Raw genomic sequence first — 19,795 nt, 5'->3', positions numbered from 1 at the left:
CTAAACCTCATCAGGAATGGCTCCTCTTGCAGTCAAGGAGGGAAGAACAGGCAATGTCCTGACACAGATAGAGACTCTGAGCCAAAAGCAGAGTCTATGAAATGTAAGGTGACCATACAATTAATTAACCAACCAGGATACTTTTGAGAATTAAAGAGTATGCTGTGAATTACTCAGAATAAAAGGCATAAAATGAGATACATGGCCACCCTAACGATAAGGCAGTTTGTGAACCACATTTCCCAGTGTGCCTTGCTCTTGAAAGTCAAGAAGCTTGATTGGCACCAAGCACCCTGGGACACACGGTTAGCACCATTTAGGAGGTAAACAGGATAGGGCTGTTTCTGATGTGGAGGCGCCCACTTCCATGGGACATTTAACCAGACACAGGACACAACACCTGAGGTGAAATTTCAATGGATATTAAGCTAGGGTAGAGCTTGTCTCTCCCCAACAATTCCAGCTTCCAAAGATGTGGAGCTAGTAGAGCTGTCCATTGGTCCACAGCCCTGTTTCTCCTGGCTGCTGCCTCTGCCTGCCCACATCACCAGTGTCCCCACTGCTGCTAGTCTTTTGGGGGATTCTGGGCCAGATGCTGTTCCCACTCGACCTCAACCAATTTGTACAGCTCCATGGTGGCCTGGGCATCTTCCACAGACGAATGTCCGCTTTTCCCAACCTGAACAAGGGAAGAAGACAAGAGCCTGAAACCATAAGAGGCTTTTTCTTCTCCTCCCAGCTAACTCTGCATTCCTTCTCCAGCCCCCACCTCACAGAAGACACAACTCTGATGGGGCCTTACTCCTTACCTAATTCCAGGAGTTTAACTCCTAGGAGATCTTTGCTACTGTTTACCTCAATCCTCTCTGCAGCAACATGTGTTAAATCATGTTATTTTAAGTTCTGTAGAACATACCAAAGACAGGCCTTCTGAGTGTCCAACTACCCCTAGTTCCTTAACTGTGCTATATACAGCATGAGTCCACAACTCCCTGCCACATGGGCACTTCTTCATGGGATGCCAAGCATGTGAATTACACAAGTGGTCCTTGTATCCACTACATGGTCTTCTAGACCACAACTACCTGCTTTTTTCCTTTTTTTGTTAGGATTTTATGCCCATCTAGGACTTCCTTCATTTTTTGAAGTAGGCCCCTAACCCAAAGCACTTCCCAAAGTAGCCTGCCTGGACTTCTACAACCAGAGGACTTCCAGAGTCAGAGCCTAGAGAGAGACAGCAACAAGAGCCCCCACCACACCTGAGATGGGGGCAGCATGCGAGCTATCATGTAGGAAGAGGCTACCTGGATATCCCGGTTCAGCAGCTTCTTGGTGAGACTCTTCAGAGACATGGTGGCATTCTCTGGGCAGTCCGCCTTCTGGTTGAGAAGGGGGATATGGGAGGTGTCACGGGTGAGGGACTTGGGGTGAAAGTACTGAAGGGCTTTGAAGTCGTTGTGAATGGCATGCCCCACCACTATCTTCCCTGTGAGTATCTTCAAGATCTGGAACAAGTGCAGAAAAGGAGTTGGTGAGAAGAAAGACTGAGCGGTGGAACCCCTGTGTTCTTTTTTTTTTGAGCCATGGCGTCATAGTTACAGCAACCTCAAACTCTTGGGCTCAAGTGATTTTCTTGCCTTAGCCTCCCAAGTAGCTAGGACTATAGGCACTTGCCACAACGCCTGGCTATTTTTAGAGACAGGGTCTTGCTCTTGCGCAGACTGGCAAATCCCTATATTCTAAAAGCTCATCATGGCCTTTTGGGTTTTCTCCACCACTTGCCCACATGCCTCATCCTTGAAATGCCCTCTCCTACAAGTATTCTTTCTACTGAAACCCACCTTCCTCTTCCCCATTAGTAGGTAATTTCCATGGTGTAATTGAGTCCTGTTTGGACTCAGATTGCCAACGCTCCTTACCTTCCCATTAATCTCTATTCCAGTGACAGATTTGCCTTTAGTTCTAAATCTCACTCTTTTGGAATGTGTGTGTAAGTTCTGGCTTGCCACCTGAAGTCTTTTTTTTTTTTGAGACAGAGTCTCACTCTGCTGCCTAGGCTAGAGTGCCATGGCGTCTACCTAACTCCTTAACTCACAGCAACCTCAAACTCCTGGGTTCAAGTGATCCTCCTGCCTCAGCCTCCTGCATAAGTGGGAACATAGGAGCCTACCACAATGCTTGACTATTTTTAGTAGAAATGAGGTCTCACTCTTGCTTAGGTTGGTCTCGAACTCCTGAGCTCAAGTAATCCACCTGCTCCGGGCCTCCCACAGTACTAGGATTACAGGCATGATCCACCTCGCCTGGCCCACTTGGAATCTTTTTTAACTGTTACCATTAGGCTGGCCTTACACACATGGCTGAGAACCATGGAGTTAAAGATTGGCTCCAGGCTTGGCGCCTGTAGCTCAAGCGGCTAGGGCGCCAGCCACATACACCAGAGCTGGAGGGTTCAAATCCAGCCTGGGCCACCAAACAACAATGATGAGAACTAGAACCAAAATAAATAGCTGGGAGTTGTGGTAGGCACCTGTAGTCCCAGCTACTTGGGAGGCTGAGGCAAACGAATTGCTTAAGCCCAAGAGTTGGAGGTTGTTGTGAGCTGTGACATCACAGCACTCTACCCAGGAAGACAGCTTGAGACTGTCTCAAAAAAATAAAAAAGGGTGGTGCCTGTGGCTCAGTGAGTAGGGTGCCAGCACCAAATACTGAGGGTGGCGGGTTCAAACCCGGCCCCGGCCAAATTGCAACAACAACAACAAAAAAAGATGGGCTCCAGGGACATAATGAAAGCCCCAAATTACATGCAAATAGATGTGTATGATCAGTCTACAGCTTTCATCAAATTCTCAAAAGATCTACAAGCCATGAGAGATTAAGAATCATTTAAAGACTGAAGTTGCAGAGGAAACCTTGTTTATACTAGTCTTACAACCAAAATAAAATAACTTCTCATCAGGATTTGTTTTTAGAGACAGGATCACAAAAAAGGAAATAAACAAAAAGAGAGATAGGGTCTTGCTTTGCTGCCCAGGCCATAGTGCAGTGGCATCAAATAGCCCACTGCATAGGCTGCGCACGGTGGCTCACACCTATAATACTAGCACTCTGGGAGGCCGAGGCAGGTAGATTGCTTGAGCTCAGAGTTTGAGACCAGCCTGAGTAAAAGCGAGACCCCCATCTCTACTAAAAATAGAAAAATTGAGGCAAGAGGATCACTTGAGCCCAAGAGTTGGAGGTTTCTGTGAGCTATGATGCCACAGCACTCTACCCAGGTGACAGTAGCCCACTGCAGCTCTGAACTATACTTAAGCGAGAATCTCTTTTTTTGAGATGTAGTGTCTTACTATCTTGTCCAGGAAAAACTTCTAGGATCAAGCATTCCTTCCACCTCAGCCCACTGAGTAGCTGATACTACAGGCAGGTGCGATCTCATCAGCCTTTTCAGGATCTTTTTTTTTTTTTGTAGAGACAGAGTTTCACTTTATCGCCCTCGGTAGAGTGCCGTGGCGTCACACAGCTCACAGCAACCTCCAACTCCCGGGCTTAGGCGATTCTCCTGCCTCAGCCTCCCGAGTAGCTGGGACTACAGGCGCCCGCCACAACGCCCAGCTATTTTTTTGCAGTTTGGCCAGGCCGGGTTTGAACCTGCCACCCTCGGTATATGGGGCCGGTGCCCTGCTCGCTGAGCCACAGGCGCCGCCCCTTTTTCAGGATCTCAAAGCACGAAGACATACTACAAATGAGAACCAAAGAATATGCCGTAGGCTCTGAAGGCCATTCCCAAAATGCAGTTACAAACAGATTGTAAACAAAAGCAATAATCCTGCATAGCCTCCCAGAGAGACGCTTTAGAAGAGAGTCAGACTCCTTGGGGGCATATCTTACTCTCATAAGTTGGGGCACCAGAGAAATGCTTTCCTTTTTTTTCTTTTTAATTGTTGGGGATTCGTTGAGGGTACAGAGAACCAGGTTGCTCTGATTGCATTTGTTAGGTAAAGTTCCTCTTTTTTTTTTTTTTTAAAGACAGTCTTATTTTGTCGCCCTCGGTAGAGTGCTGTGGCATCACAGCTCACAGCAACATCCAGCTCTTGGGCTTAGGTGATTATCTTACCTCAGCCTCCCAAGTAGCTGGGACCACAGGCGCCTGCCATAACACCCAGCTATTTTTTTGTTGTAGTTTGGCCAGGCCCGAGTTTGAACCTGCCACCCTCGGTATATGGGGCCAGCACCCTAGTCCCTGAGCCACAGGCACTACCTGTGAAGTCCCTCTTTTAACTGTGTCTACGAAGTGTTTCTTTCTTTCTTTTTTTTTTTTTTTTGAGACAGAGCCTCCTCCAACTGTGTCGCCCTGGGTAGAGTGCTGTGGCGTCACAGCTCACAGCAACCTCAAACTCTTGGGCTTAAGCAATTCTCTTGTCCCAGCCTCCCAAGTAGCCGGGACTACAGACGCCCACCACAATGCCAGCTATTTTTTTGTTGCAGTTGTCATTTTTGTTTAGCTGGAGTGGGCTGGGTTCGAACCTACCAGCCTACGTGGGTTCGGCGCCCTACTCACTGAGCTACAGGTGCCGCCCAGGAAGTGTTTTCTGATGAAAACCAGTTGCAGGTGCTCCTGACTTCACCTACACTTTACTCTCCTCCCCCACCCCTATTTCCTTTAACCTTACACATAAGTCCTTTTTAAAGATGAGCAGATTTACTGTCTCTCCTGAACCTGTGCTTAGCTGTGCCTCTGTACACAGGATGTTCAACTCTGTCATCCAAGTTGGACCACTTCTGACTGACTGTTGGCATATAAGGCATTACTGGAGCAAAGTGTCTGGAAAAGGCAAAGAATGTGGACCCAAAATCGAAATTAAGTAGGCCAAGAGCGCCCTCTGGCAGCCACCCCAAACCCTCCTTCACTTCTCTTCACCTGTCCCAGCTCACCCTCCTTTACAGTTCATTTGTCCTGCTCCAGATGTCCAGCCCAGGGCTAGACTGAGTAAGAGGAGAAGCTAACATGCCCATCATTGCAGGATACCTGTGCCAATTACACATATATGCCCCAGCTCCTTTTGTCAACTTTCTGGCTTCTTCTATCACCATTTTCTTTTCTTTTTTTTTTTTTGAGACAGAGTCTATGTCACCCTCCATAGAATGCCATGGCATCATATCTCACAGCAACCTCAAACTCTTGGGGTTAAGCGATTCTCTTGCCTCAGCTTCCCAAGCATCTGGGACTACAGGCACCCTCCACAACACCTGGCTGTTTTTTTTGTTATTGTTATTGTTGTTTAGCAGGCCCTGGATGGGTTTGAACCCAACAGCCCTGCATATGGCCAACACCCTAACCACTGAGATAGGGATGCTGAGCCTATCACAAACATTTCCCACACTTGTCCCAGGCTACTTTTCTGTTTGGGAGGCTCTCTCTAACCCTCCCCTGTCAACCATAAGCTCCAATTCTACATGGCATTCCGAAGTTGAGTATTTTCCCCCCCTGACACTCATGCCTGCTCCTCTGTCTAGTTTCATCACTGGTTGTTATTTCTCTGTGTAGATTCCCAGTTCCCCAGATTAGAGTCCCACTTGGGACCTAAATAGGTCTTGACTAATTAAGTTTATGACATCGGCTAATTGCATCTTCCTGGCTTTTGCCACTCCTTATCCTGACAGGAAGACTTCTTCATCAACTGATATTCTCCCTCCCTCCACAAACCTTTGGCACCTTCCTAGAATGCTATCCTTTGCTGAAAACTAACTTGGACCTCTCTCAACCCAGTTGCTGCCACCATCATGGCCCATGTTTCTCACCTGGCCTCGAGCAATCTTGAAGGGTGTGGCGTTCACCATGTGTTGTTTCCGGATACCACTCCATCTAGTCCGGTAGTCCACAATGTGGCAGGGGGGAAGGATGTACTCATCATAAACCACATCTCCATTGTAGCTGACAATGCTACATCGAGCTAAGGAACTAACATGCCCTTTGGGTCCTGTGCCCACCATCTCACAGTCAATTGCCACCATCTTTTTTGGCAACTTCTGGGATGTTCCAAAGCATTTATTCTCTGAATGAGCTTGAGTGGAGTTTTGTGGAGTATTTTTCTGAGGAGGGTTCTTCTGAAAGGGTTTCTTCTGAGGCCCCTTCTTCTGGGAGCTGGATGGGGGGCTCTTGATCTTTGGAAGGGCACTCTGGAACTCCCCCAGCAAATCTACGTTAGCTACAACAGAATCAGCCTTCTTGGAAGGGGCAGGGGTCAGCCAAGACACTGAAGCTTTCTTGTCCCCAGGCTGTTCTGACCCACTGCTGGAGGCAGCTGTCTTCTTCCTTTTGGGGAAGGTTGGAATCTTCCAAGTGCCATCCTCCCTAAGAGATTCTCCTTTCTTTGGAGGTTCTGAGTGAAATTTAGGTGCCTTGCTAGGGGGCTGGTTCTTTTTATTCAGAAAGCCTCTCCGTTCCAAGAGCCGCCGCTTCTTGACAAAATTTCGGTGCTTGGCATTTCCTTCTAATGTCTTTTTGGGAGGAGGTTCCCCAAAGTCCAGATTGAGCAGTAAGGTAGACATGTGGACAGTGGGTGGTGGAAGAGCAGTTGAGTGACTTACAGATAAAAAGAGGATGGGGGACTCATTTTCTGCTGAATCCCATTGTCCAACATGTGGAGGTCTGTAGTACAACCTAGAGAAGAAAATGATCCTGGTAACTGAACTCATAAGTCTGGGAGAAAAATGAGGTAAGACTGGTCGTCATAGGACTTAAGGTAGGAAAAATATCAGAGCAATCGCCCAGAAAGAGGGGAAATGAAAACGTCATGTGAAATGATGGAGGGAGCACTCTTATGAGCCAGGACGCCTGGGTTCTAGCAAAGCCCCACAAGTCACCAGCCATATAATCTTACGAAGGTTGTTCCCCATCTCCAGGTCTCTTGAAGGGATTGGAAGTACCATCGAGCTCGAACTCTCTGAGTCCAGGAGGTCAGAATAGGAGAGCTCTGTACTGTGCCTGAGAAGGGAACATCTAAGGGAATGGTGAGGAGGTACGGTGTAGACCACTGTGGATGAATTCTGGATTGCCCTGGCATCCACAGCGCGGTCTTCACAAATAAAATATACAAATCCAGTTTCCGGGTTAGGGTAAGGGAAATCTGCACGTGTCTCGCCCAAGTCCTCCCCAAGAAAGGACCTTTTTGACACCATCTATTAGCGGAAGGTTGAATCGGAGGTCGGGACATCCCACCTGCAAAAGCAAGCTTTAATGGGCGTCCCACCTCCCCATATCCCCGCTCACAAACCTACCTCCTAAACTGGCCCCGCTAGGACCGGAAGCGCCCAGAGCCGGATACGGAAATCGGTGCGTGGCGACGGGGCCCGGGACGGCAGGCGCGAGAGTTCGAGCGCAACAGGGGGCGGCGCGAGCGCTCCCGCAGCGCCCCCACCTCGGGCAGCGAGGCCAGGGATTCGGAGTGCGCTAGGAGCGGCAGCGGTGGCGGGGGCGGCGGCGGCGTGGGTGTGGGCGGGGGCGGGATGCGCTCCCCAGCCCCTCTGGCTCCGTGGAGGTACAACTCGAGGATGCGGGACGGTCGCGACAAGCCGGAAGTGCAGCGCGCCGGGAACCCCGGGCCACTTCCGGAAGGAGGGAGGGTGTAGGGGAAGGGTGAGACCCGGTTCCCCGCGGTCGCTGCCTGAACCTGACTCTGAGGCGGGCCTCTGTGACGTCACTGCGCTGTCATCCCCACAGCCTGTCTCCGATACTGACACCTTCACGCTGTGAGTCGTCGCGGCCGGTGACATAAGACTGGCGCCTCAGCTCTTCTGCTCCGTTGCCGGGTCCCGGAAAGGCAGCCGCGGCCCCAAACTCAAGTCTCTCTCTTCCTGTTCTGCTTGCAGAGCTGAGCCTGGCACGGGGTCCCGCACCGCGTAGTGCTGACCCTGGATCCTTCCTCGCCGCGTCTCGCTGCCCGCGCGGCCTGCTGGACTTCGGGATGCCGGGCGTCTCGGCCCGCGACCTGTCTCTCGAGGAGAGGAGGCAGCTAGCTGTTAACATCACTCGCGTCCTGGCTCTCTACCGTCCCATCCTGGACGCCTACATCATCGTGAGGCCACCGGACTGTTGGGCGGGTGACCGTGCTCCTGTGGTTGGCTGGGTGCTCAACGACAGGGAGGGAATGTGGAGATTTAGCCTCTGATCTCTTGTCTTTTGTACAAAAAGGGATCAAAACAGGGTTGATCCCCTTTTTAAAAACTGAAACATTAATGTTTCTAGTATTTAGATTGTGTGGTAACCTTCCTAAATCAAAGGTAATAAAAACAGGGGCATTTGAGCCATGCTGCAACTATGCAGAACTCTTCTAGGAACATGTGAGATGTTTCAAAAACACATATTCATCCGAACTTTGAATAAATTCCTTGTTTTCTGGGTTGCGTGTAGTCGACAGCTCTAGCTTTGGAATGAGACAAATTTGACCTAGAATCCTGTCTTCTCTACTATGTTAACCTTAGTCTCCCCTCCCACCACTCCTCATCCTGGTTTCCTCAACCGTAAGGGCAGCATGGCTCACACCTGTAATCCTAACACTTTTGAGAGGACAAGGTGGGGGGATCCCTTGAGGTCTGGAGTCCGGGACCAGCCTGAGCAAGGGTGAGACCCTTGTCTCTACAAAAAATAGAAGAATTAGCCAGGCTTGGTGGTATATGCCTGTAGTCCCAGCTACTTTTGAGAAAGCAGGAGGAAGGCTTTGAGCCCAGGAGTGTGAGATTGCAGTGAGCTATGATGACACCACTGTAATTTATCCTAGTGAAAGGGATCATCATGAAGAATAAATGAAATAAGTAAATGGTACCATCATCCATTGAATTGTTCAGACCCCCAAACTAGAAGAAACCATCCTTGATTCAGCTCTTTCCTTCATTGATCCACAATCCAATCCTTCAATAAATCCTCTTGGCTCTGCTTTCAGAATAGATCTCAAGTTTATCCAATTGTCTCTATCTCCATTTCTACATCCTCAGCCAAGCCACCATTATCTCTATGAACCTGTGCAATAGAGGATTCTGAACCTCTTCCAAACAGATTTGTGTTTACTTATGCCCTTCCACAACCAGTTCTTCACTGACCAGCCAGATTCATATTTTTAAAATGTAAATCTAATTATGGCACTCCCTTGCTTTCTAGAGGCTTTGATGAAATCCTAGTTCCTTATCATTACCTATAAAGCCCTACATGGTCTGACCCCCCCTACTGCCTCTTCTACATGTCTTTCTCTTATTTTTCTTTTTTGAAACAGAGTCTCACTTTGTTGCCCTTGGTAGAGTGCTTTGGCATCATAGCTTACAGCAACCTCAAACTCCTGGGCTCAAGTGATCCTCTTGCCTCAGCTCCTGAGCATCCGGGACTATAGGTGCCTGGCTATTTTTAGAAACGAGGTCTTACCCTGGCTCACTCTGGTCTCAATCTGTCTGAACCTGTAAGCTCAGGCAGTCCACCCGCCTCAGCCTCCCAAAGTGCTAGGATTACAGGCATGAGCCATTACAGCCGGCCCCACATTTCTCTATGCTGTACCTACACTGGCCTGATTTCTGTTACAGAAATATGGCAGGCATCTGGACTTTTACTCTAAAGTCTTTTTTCTCTGCAAAAAGGCAGTAGAGCAAGGACTCTAAGCCAGTGCAGTGGCTCATTCCTGTAATTTAGCACTCAAGGAAGCAGAGGCAGGAGGGAGTTGGAGACCAGACTGAGCAAGAGCGAGATCCTATCTCTATTAAAAATAGAAAAACTAGCTCATAGTTGTGTGTACCTATAGTCCCAGCTACTCTGGACGCAGAGACAGGAGGATCGCTTGAGCCTAGGGGGTTGAAGTTACTGTGAGCTAGGCTGATGCCACAGCACTCTAGGCTGTAGCAACAGAGTGAGACTCTGTCTCACATTTAAAGAAAAAGAAAGGAGCAAGGACTCTAGAAACTGGTTTCAAATCCTAGTTTGCTACTTACTAGCTTTTTGATGTGGGCAAGTTGTTTCATTGTGTGTCTTAGTTTCTTCATCTATAAAATGGGGGATAAAAATAGTACCTACCTCATAGGGTTATTTTAAACTCATTAAAACATGTCACGCGCCTGTGGCTCAGTGAGTAGGGCGCCGGCCCCATATGCCGAGGGTGGCGGGTTCAAACCCAGCCCCGGCCAAACTGCAACAAAAAAAATAGCCGGGCGTTGTGGCGGGCGCCTGTAGTCCCAGCTGCTCTGGAGGCTGAGGCAGGAGAATCACGTAAGACCCCAAGAGTTAGAGGTTGCTGTGAGCTGTGTGACGCCACGGCACTCTACCCGAGGGCGGTACAGTGAGACTGTCTCTACCAAAAAAAAAATATGTCACATGTCCTGGCATAGAAAATGTTATATAAATGTTTGCTATTACCTCTGTTTTCTTTACACGCCTGCTTTCCTGTTCTTCATTCAAGTCTCAGCTGAATTGTTAGCTCCTCAAAGTCTTCCCTCATAACCCTATCTAAGCAGTCCTCTCCCAAACTCTCCATTACATTGCTGTTTCATTGGTATTTTATTGTCCGTGTAGGCATTCCATGTTATCTGAAAAAAAATTTTTATTTTTTTTTATTGAAAAAAAATTTTTAATGTAAACTCTGCAAAAGTAAGCATCTTATCTCTGGTTCACTGTTGCATCTGCTGAGCCTAGAACAGAGCTTGGTGTGTAACCAAAACAAAGCCCCATAAATTGTGATGAACAAACAAATGAATAAAAATATACTATATTGGGTGGCGCTTGTGGCTCAGTCGGTAAGGCGCCGGCCCCATATACCGAGGGTGGCGGGTTCAAACCCGGCCTCGGCTGAACTGCAACCAAAAAATAGCCGGGCGTTGTGGCGGGCACCTGTAGTCCCAGCTACTCGGGAGGCTGATGCAAGAGAATCGCTTAAGCCCAGGAGTTGGAGGTTGCTGTGAGCTGTGTGATGCCATGGCACTCTACCGAGGGCCATAAAGTGAGACTCTGTCTCTACCAAAAAAAAAAAAATATATATATATATATATATATATATATACAATATTGTATGTCTGACCCAAAATAGTGACAGGCGCTACGTAGCAATTCACTAATACTATGTGTCAATCACTCAGGTAATTGTTAGGGATATACATGTGAAGATGATATCATCCCTTCCCTTAAGAAGTTTAACTGAGTAGAGCAAACAGACAAAAATAATTGGGGAAATTGCTAAAAGGCAAGATGTGTCCAGAGTGTAGTCTGGGCACTAAGGGAGCAGAAGTCAGCCACCTGAGCTGGGGAGTGGGGACTGGAGCAGACTTCAGAGAAGAGCTGACTTGGATGGGTAGGAGGTACCTGCTGGCTACAGCCAGTGGTCCTTGTGGAGATAAGAGTGGGGCAGGAAAGAATGGGAATGGTAGTAGCCTGCTAATTGTTTCTCCTTTTCTCCTGCAGGAATTTTTCACAGACAACCTGTGGGGCACACTGCCTGACTCATGGCAGGCAGCGTTGGATGGACTGAGTCCACCGCAACTGGCCACACTGCTACTGGGGATGCCTGGGGAAGGGGAGGTGGTAAGGTATGGGTGAGAGGGTCCTATGCTAGGGAACTGAACCCTGCAGTGGGCTAAGCCTTGCAAGGTCTTCCTGGGCCCTGGGTCGTAAACTGGTGTGTTCAGGATGTGATGGGACTGTTCACCAGAAGCCTGGGCTGGACTATCTCAGGTACAGGTCGGTGTGGCCACTCACCCTGCTGGCTCTGAAGTCCACAGCCTGTGCTCTGTCCTTCACCCGGACTCCTGGCTTTCGCACCCCCTCAGAGTTCCTGGAGAATCCCAGCCAGAGCTCCCGACTAACGGCTCCTTTCCGGAAGCATGTCAGGCCCAAGAAGCAGCATGAGATCCGGAGGCTGGGAGAGGTGAGGTGATGACTGGCATACAGATGATGTCTGAAAGCCCAGGAACAACTCAAACTTGTGGGTCACAAAGATGTGTGTCCCTGACCTCATGTGCAGGACCAAGGACCCTAAAGTAGTGTGTTTCAACCTTTTTTATTTCATGGCACACTTGAACGTATAATTAAATTTCTGTGGCACGCTTAGATTATGTTGATCAAAAAAAAGTAAAAAAAGGAATATACTTACTGTGCTTTGAACTTTTTTCTTTTTTTGGAGACAGAGTCTCACTTTGTCACTCTTGGCAGAATGCCATGATGTCATAACTCACACACACCTCAAACTCTTAGACTCAAGCAGTTCTCTTGTTTCAGCCTTCTGAGGGGACTACAGGTGCCTGCCACAATGCCCGACTATTTTTAGAGATGAGGTTTCCCTCTAGCTCAGGCTGGTCGCGAATCTGTGAGCTCAGACAATCCACCCACCTCGGCCTCTCAAGAGTGCTAGGATTACAGGTGTGAGCCACTGCGCCCAGCCTGCTTTGAACTTCTTTCAAAATTTATTTATTATTTAGACAGAGTTTTACTTTGTCACCCTTGGTAGAGTGCTGTGGTGTCACAGCTCATAGCAACCTCAAACTCTTGGGCTTAAGCGATCCTCCTGCCTCAGCCTCCCGAGTAGCTGGGACTACAGGTACTCATCACAATGCCCGACTGTTTTTAGAGATGAGGTCTTTTGCTTAGGCTGATCTCAAACTCCTAAGCTTAAGCAATCCACCCGTCTCGGCCTCCCAAAGTGTTAGGATTACAGGCTCAGCGCCCATAGCACCATGGTTGCAGCGCCAGCCACACGCACCGAGGCTGGAGAGTTCAAGCCTGGCCTGGGCTGGCTGAACAACAATGACAACTGCAACAAGAAAATAGCCGGGTAGGGGCGGCACCTGTGGCTCAGTCAGTAAGGCACCGGCCCCATATACCGAGGGTGGCAGGTTCAAACCCGGCCCCGGCCGAACTGCAACAAAAAAATAGCCGGGCGTTGTGGCGGGTGCCTGTAGTCCCAGCTACTCGGGAGGCTGAGGCAAGAGAATCGCTTAAGCCCAGGAGTTGGAGGTTGCTATGAGCTGTGTGATGCCATGGCACTCTACCGAGGACCATAAAGTGAGACTCTGTCTCTACAAAAAGAAAATAGCCGAGTGTTGTGGCAGGGCACCTAAGGTCCCAGCTACTTGGGAGGTTTAGGCAAGAGAATTGCCTAAGCCCAAGAGTTGGAGGTTGCAATGAGCTGTGATGCCATGGCACTCTACTGAGGGTGACAAAGTAAATCTCTTTAAAAAAGAAAAAAAAAAGAAAATCACTGCCTTAGAGGGGACATACTTCAGCAGACATCCATAATCATATACTGAGGCTGTTTTTTTTTCTTTTTTTTTAAGTTCTTTTGTGGGGTGGGTTGGCAACTGGGTATGTACTGTGATCCCATTCCTGTTCTCACAACTCCACGATCTGCTTATGGCTTTACAGCACCACTCTTGTTCTGTGGGGGGATTCAGTCAACTAAAGAACAAAGAAAATGGTCTGAACCTGGGGTCGGAACCCACCCACATCCCCATTTGGTTTCCACATCCTTCTGTCATCTTTGGCTCATCCATCATAATGGGTGTTTGCCTCAGGAGTGGAGAACCAGTGGTCAGGAAACATTTGCTCTCTCCTCTTTCAGTTGGTGAAGAAGCTGAGTGACCTCACAGGCTGTACCCAGGTTGTGGACGTGGGCTCCGGCCAGGTGAGCCCGACCTCTAACATGGTGTTTATTTGAGTCAAGGGGATAAAACAACTGGAAGACCAGTTATCTGGCCACAGGCCCAGGGAGGTAAGTGCTGAAAAGTGGTGGAACCAGGCAGGGCAGAACTTAAGCATTCTATGAGGCCTGGGACCAGAGTCTAGGCCAGACTGGGAGGGTGACAGTGGACAGGGCACTGACAGAGCTGTCTCTGTCCTCCCTGTCATGACTCCAGGGTCATCTCTCTCGCTTCATGTCTCTGGGACTGGGGCTGATGGTGAAAAGCATTGAAGGGGACCAGCGACTAGTGGAGAGAGCCCAACGCCTGGACCAGGAACTCCTGCAGGTTCTGGAGAAAGAGGAGAAGAGGAACTCTCAGGTAGACTGCCTCTTTCCACACCTGCACTGCAGCCACAGGATCTGCTTGGCTGGAGCTGTGCACAGAGGCTGAGTTCCCTCTTTAGAGTTTCTCAGTTTAAGGGGATGTGGTCCCTATTTTTGTTACCTTATTCTCAGAGCTTCCTTACCTCCCAAAGGCACTTGCTAGTCACAGGTGCTTTCCACTTTGATACGTGCTTCTTATAACCTGAGAAGTGGCTGGATATTTGTCTCATTACAAATAAGAAAATTGGGTCTTAAAGATGAAAAGATTTACAAAGGTGGGCCAGGCATGGTGGCTCACACCTGTAATCCTAGCATTCTGGGAGGACAAGGTGGGTGGATTGCTTAAGCTCAGGAGTTTTAGACCAGCCTGAGCAAAAGTGAGACCCCCGTCTCTACTAAAAATAGAAAAACTGAAGCAAGAGGATTGCTTGAGCCCAAGGTTGCTGTGAGCTATGATGTCCCAGCACTCTACCCAGGGGGACAGCTTAAGACTGTCTCAAAAAATAAATAAATAAATAAAAATAAAAAAAGGGTGGGCGAGGTGCCTCATGGCTGTAATCCTAGCACTAGGAGGCTGAGGCAGGTGGATTGCCTGAGCTCATAGGTTCGAGACCAGCTTAAGCCAGAGCAAGAGCTTGTCTCTAAAAATAGCCAGGTGTTGCAGCAAGCACCTGTAGTCCCAACTACTTGGGAGGCTGAGGCAAGAGAATAGCTTAAGCCCAGGAGCTTGAGGTTGCTATGAGCTATGACACCACAGCACTCTACCAAAGGTGACAAAGTGAGACTCAAAAAAAAGATTGGCTTGGCGCCTGTAGTACAGTGGTTACAGCGCCAGTCACATGCACTGAGGGTGGTGGATTCATGCCCAGCCCAAGCCAGCAGTGACAATTGCAACAAGAAAATAGCCAGGCATTGTGGCAGGCACCTGTAGTCCTAGCTACTTGGGAGGCTGAGGCAAGAGAATCACTTAAGCCCAAGAGTTTGAGTTTGCTGTGACCTGTGACACCATGGCACTCTACTGAGGGCAACATAGTAAGACTCTGTCTCAAAAAAAAAAAGATGTACAAAGTTAATAATGATAGACCCAGAATTTATCTCATCTCCTGGTTCATGGTCCAGCTCTTTCCTGTGTCCCAGCTTCTCTCTCACATTCTTTCTGGGGAAGTAACACAGAGGACAGGTTCTTTCCTGTGGCCTGAGGTAGCTAGGGGACAGTAAACAGACTTTCCATCTGCATCTGTCCTTTCCTGCCTCCACAGGTGGTCCACACTGGCCCTCGGCACTCCCCATACCACGTGGTTAGGTGGGTAGACCCCACAGCCCTGTGTGAGGAGCTTCTGCTTCCACTGGAGAACCCACATCAGGGCGGGGCCCGCTTGCTGCTAACTGGCCTCCATGCCTGTGGGGATCTGAGTGTGGCCTTGCTGAGGCACTTCTCCTGCTGCCCTAAGGTGGTAGCACTGGCCTCAGTGGGCTGCTGCTACATGAAGCTGAGTGACCCTGGTGGCTACCCGCTGAGTGAGTGGGTAGCTGGGCTTCCTGGCTATGAACTGCCCTACAGGCTTCGGGAAGGGGCCTGCCATGCCCTGGAGGAATATGCTGAGCGGCTACAGAAAGCTGGCCCTGGTCTCCGAACTCATTGCTACCGTGCAGCACTAGAGACAGTCATCCGATGTGCCCAGCCTGCGCTCCGTCGGCCAGGCGTGCAGGGGATCCCCAGGGTCCACGAGCTCAAGATTGAAGAGTGAGGCTGGGGGACTGGGGATGGGTGGGGGTAAGTTCATCTGGAGATCTGAGTCCCTTTCCGCCCCTACTTGTTAGTATGGCCTAAAGAAAATGTAAATGCACCCAGAGGAGTAACTTGGAGTTCTCTGATGAGGGTGACTTCTCATAAATCTCTTTACTTTTTATTTAAAAAAAATTTTTTTATATGACATACCATTGGAGGAAAAAACAATTTTTTTAGAGATAGAGTCTTGCTCTGTTGCCTGGGCTGCAGTGCATTCTGTAACATAACTCACTGCAGCCTCAATTTCCTGGGCTTAAGCAATCCTACCTCAGCCTCTTGAGTAGTTGGGACTATAGGCATGCACATTGTACCCAGCTAATTTTTAAAAAACATTTTTTGTAGAGAACAGATCTCAACTATATTGTCCAGGCGGGCCGGCCTCAAGCAGTCCTCCTGCCTTATCCTCCTAAACTGCTGTGATTATAGGCACAAGCCATCCCACCTAGCCCATAAAAATTTAAGAGGGAGTTTTCCCTCTTTTATCAAGAGACATCAAAAAAAAAGTTTGTTTTTTTTTTTTTTTCTGTAGAGTCAGAGTCTCACTGTACTGCCCTCGGTAGAGTGCCGTGGCGTCACACGGCTCACAGCAACCTCTAACTCTTGAGCTTATGCGATTCTCTTGCCTCAGCCTCCCGAGCAGCTGGGACTACAGGCGCCCGCCACAGCGCCTGGCTATTTTTTTGTTGCAGTTTGGCCGGGGTGGAGTTTGAACCCGCCACCCTTGGTATATGGGGCCGGCGCCCTACTCACTGAGCCACAGGCGCCGCCCATTTTTTTTTTTTTTTTGTGGTTTTTGGCCAGGGCTAGGTTTGAACCTGCCACCTCCGGCATATGGGACCGGCGCCCTACTCCTTGAGCCACAGGGCCGCCCCAAAAAAAAGTTTTTTTTTATTTTTTTTGAGGCAGAGTCTCACTTTGTCGCCCTCAGTAGAGTGCTATGGCATCATAGCTCACAGCAACCTCAAACTCCTGGGTTCAAGTGATTCTCTGGTCTTAGCCTCCCAAGTACCCTGTTTCCCCGAAAATAAGACATCCTCTGAAAATAAGACCTACTTACAGGAAAGATAAGATGTCCCCTGAAAATAAGACCTAGCACATCTTTGGGAGCACACATTAAAATAAGACACTGTCTTATTTTCAGGGAAACAGGGTAGTTGGGACTACAGGTGCCTGCCATAATGCCTAGCTATTTTTTAGAGACAGGGTCTTACTCTTGCTCAGGCTGGTCTTGACCTTCTCAACCTCCTCCTATTTAAAAAATAGGTCAAGGAGGGCGGCGCCTGTGGCTCAGTGAGTAGGGCGCCGGCCCCATATGCCGAGGGTGGTGGGTTCAAACCCAGCCCCGGCCAAACTGCAACAAAAAAATAGCCGGGCGTTGTGGCGGGCGCCTGTAGTCCCAGCTACTTGGGAGGCTGAGGCAGGAGAATCGCTTAAGCCCAGGAGTTGGAGGTTGCTGTGAGCTGTGTGATGCCACGGCACTCTACCGAGGGCCATAAAGTGAGACTCTGTCTCTACAAAAAAAATAAAAAATAAAAAAATAAAAAAAATAGGTCAAGGAAAAAAAAAATAGATCAAGGGCGGCGCCTGTGCCTCAAGGAGTAGGGCGCCAGTCCCATATGTCGTAGGTGGCGGGTTCAAACCCAGCCCCTGCCAAAAACCACACACACAAAAAATAATAAAATAAAAAATAGGTCAAGAAATAGTTCTTTAAGTGTTAAAAATACGGTGAAACAATTGAACAGAAAATAAATTTTTAGATTGATTTGATATTGGACAGACAGCTCACAGATAGAGAAGTATTGAAAAACACATATGAGGGGGCAGTGCCTGTGACTCAGTGGGTAGGGCGCTGAGGGTAGTGGGGTTCAAACCCAGCGCCGGCCAAATTGCAACAACAACAACAACAACAAAAATAACCAGGCATTATGGTAGGTCACTGTAGTCCCAGCTACTTGGGAGGTTGAGACAAGAGAATTCCTAAGCCCAGGAGTTGAAGGTTGCTGTGAGCAGTGTGATGCCATGGCACTCTACTGAGGGTGATAAATGTGAGACTGTCTCTACAAAAAAAAAAAAAAAGAAAGAAAAGAAAAACACATATTAGGGTGGTGCCTGTGGCTCAGTGAGTAGGGGCTGGCCCCATATACCGAGGGTGGTAGGTTCGAACCCAGCCCCGGCCAAACTGCAACAAAAAATAGATGGGTGTTGTGGTGGGCGCCTGTAGCCTCAGCTACTCGGGAGGCTGAGGCAAGAGAATCACCTAAGCCCAAGAGCTGGAGGTTGCTGTAAGCTGTGATGCAACAGCACTCTACTGAGGGTGACAAAATGAGACTCTGTCTCTAAAAAAAAAAAAAGAAAGAAAGAAAAATGCATATTAGAGTAGAAAGTAGGAATAGGCAAAGTTTTAAGTGGGAGGTAGAGGTCCTTAAAGCCAAGCTGAGTGCTGTCTGTGGTTTACCCCACAGGTATGTTCAGAGGGGACTACAGCGTGTGGGGCTAGACCCCCATCTACCGCTGAATCTAGCTGCCCTTCAGGCCCACCAGGCCCAAGAGAACCGTGTGGTGGCCTACTTCAGCCTGGCCCTATTGCTAGCCCCACTGGTGGAGACACTGATTCTACTCGACAGGCTGCTCTACCTTCAGGAGCAGGGTAAGGATAACTTACAGCACAGACATAGGGCCAGAGAGGCTCCTCCAAGCCCCAGCCCCTCTCAGCCTAGGGCTCCTCCAAGTTCCAGACCTCACACCTGCTGAGCCTGTTTTGATCATCACTGTTGTGATTCTTAAACTCCTGCTTTGGAATCACCAGTGGGGTGGGGGGTGGGGGTAGGCAATTTGTTAAAAAGTGCGGATTCTTGTTTTTTTTTTTTTTTTAGAGCAGAGTCTCATTCCCATGCTAGGTAGAGTGCTGTGTGCTGTGGTGTCATCATAGCTCACAGCAACCTCAAACTCTTGGGTGATACTCCTGCATCAGCCTCCCAAGTAGCAGGGACTATAGGTGCCCATCACAATGCCCAGCTAGTTTTTCTTTTTTTTTGTAGAGACAGTGTCACTTTATCACCCTCGGTAGAGTGCTGTGGCGTCACACAGCTCACAGCAACCTCCAACTCCTGGGCTTAGGATATTCTCCTGTCTCAGCCTCCCAAGTAGCCGGGACTACAGGTGCCTGCCACAAAGCCCGGCTATTTTTTTGTTGCAATTTGGCGGAGGCTGGGTTCGAACTCGCCACCCTCAGTATATGGGCCGGCGCTCTACCCATTGAGCCACAGGTGCCGCCCTAGTTTTTCTATTTTTAGTAGAGATGGGGTCTTGCGTTTGCTTAGGCTGGTCTGGAACTCCTGAGCTCAAGCAGTCCATCTGCCTTGGCCTCCCAGAGTGCTAGGATTACAGGCGTGAGCCCCCATGCCTGGCCAAAAAGTACAGATTCTTACCACATCTGCCTCTGGTGGTAGTTCCCTGAGGTGTATTTTATGCACGATTCCCAGGTACCATGACTGCCTCCCAAGTCAGTCCCTTGTTATCCTCAGAGAGAGCAGAGTCTCCATAATCTCCCTAGATCCTCCCTCATGGAGAAAAGGGGATACGCCTACAGGGTGAGCAGAATGTGGCTGAGTGAGCGTTTGGTTCATTTCTTCTCCTTCTGATTAGCCTTGCCTTTCTCCTAGGCTTCCATGCTGAGCTCCTGCCCATCTTTAGCCCTGAACTGTCTCCTAGAAACTTGGTTCTGGTGGCCACCAAGATGCCACTGGGTCAGGCCTTCTCTGTTCTGGAGACTGAAGACAGCTGATACAGCCTGAGTAAGGGCACATCTCAGACCCCATATAAACCACCCAAATGCAGTACTGCAGCAGAGTACACCTAACCGAAAACCAGAATCGTGCATCCCCGAGTCCTATACCCTTTCTCTCCCTCCATATAATATTGTGTAAAGTTTTAATTTATTAAAAAATGGAAATCTTTATTTCCCTTCCATTTCTATGAAGAG

The 19,795-nt window shown here is 48.9% G+C and overlaps 3 protein-coding genes across 8 annotated transcripts in view; 1 reads left to right on the top strand and 2 right to left on the bottom strand.

Annotated features, from left to right (window-relative positions):
* The window catches only part of LOC128596231 (G patch domain-containing protein 4), a 138,863-nt gene that overhangs the window by 115,709 nt on the left and 3,359 nt on the right, over positions 1-19,795 (bottom strand). The window lies entirely within an intron of this gene.
* On the bottom strand, positions 400-7,416 carry ISG20L2 (interferon stimulated exonuclease gene 20 like 2). The gene is made up of 4 exons (XM_053605834.1): positions 7,279-7,416; positions 5,800-6,661; positions 1,305-1,505; positions 400-679 (listed from the first exon to the last, which is right to left on the bottom strand). Exons 2-4 carry the CDS (start codon positions 6,547-6,549, stop codon positions 566-568), a joined length of 1,065 nt encoding a protein of 354 aa, XP_053461809.1. The 5' UTR covers positions 6,550-6,661; positions 7,279-7,416; the 3' UTR covers positions 400-565.
* METTL25B (methyltransferase like 25B) lies at positions 7,333-19,771 on the top strand. 5 transcript variants are annotated; one of them, XM_053605823.1, is made up of 9 exons: positions 7,333-7,538; positions 7,870-8,075; positions 11,429-11,553; positions 11,699-11,891; positions 13,581-13,643; positions 13,876-14,019; positions 15,284-15,768; positions 18,276-18,460; positions 19,476-19,771. In XM_053605823.1, the coding sequence occupies exons 2-9, from the start codon at positions 7,965-7,967 to the stop codon at positions 19,595-19,597; spliced, it is 1,428 nt and encodes a 475-aa protein (XP_053461798.1). In that variant the 5' UTR covers positions 7,333-7,538; positions 7,870-7,964; the 3' UTR covers positions 19,598-19,771. The 5 variants fall into 5 exon arrangements, with proteins under 5 accessions (XP_053461798.1, XP_053461797.1, XP_053461800.1 ...); XM_053605822.1 differs by having other exon boundaries at positions 7,333-7,749; XM_053605825.1 differs by lacking the exons at positions 7,333-7,538; positions 15,284-15,768 and having other exon boundaries at positions 7,945-8,075.

This window comes from Nycticebus coucang, chromosome 10 (genome assembly GCF_027406575.1).
Source record: "Nycticebus coucang isolate mNycCou1 chromosome 10, mNycCou1.pri, whole genome shotgun sequence".
Classification (NCBI taxonomy): domain Eukaryota; kingdom Metazoa; phylum Chordata; class Mammalia; order Primates; family Lorisidae; genus Nycticebus; species Nycticebus coucang.
The sequence above is the reverse complement of the archived record's forward strand: the minus strand, read 5'-3'. Positions and strand labels throughout refer to the sequence as shown.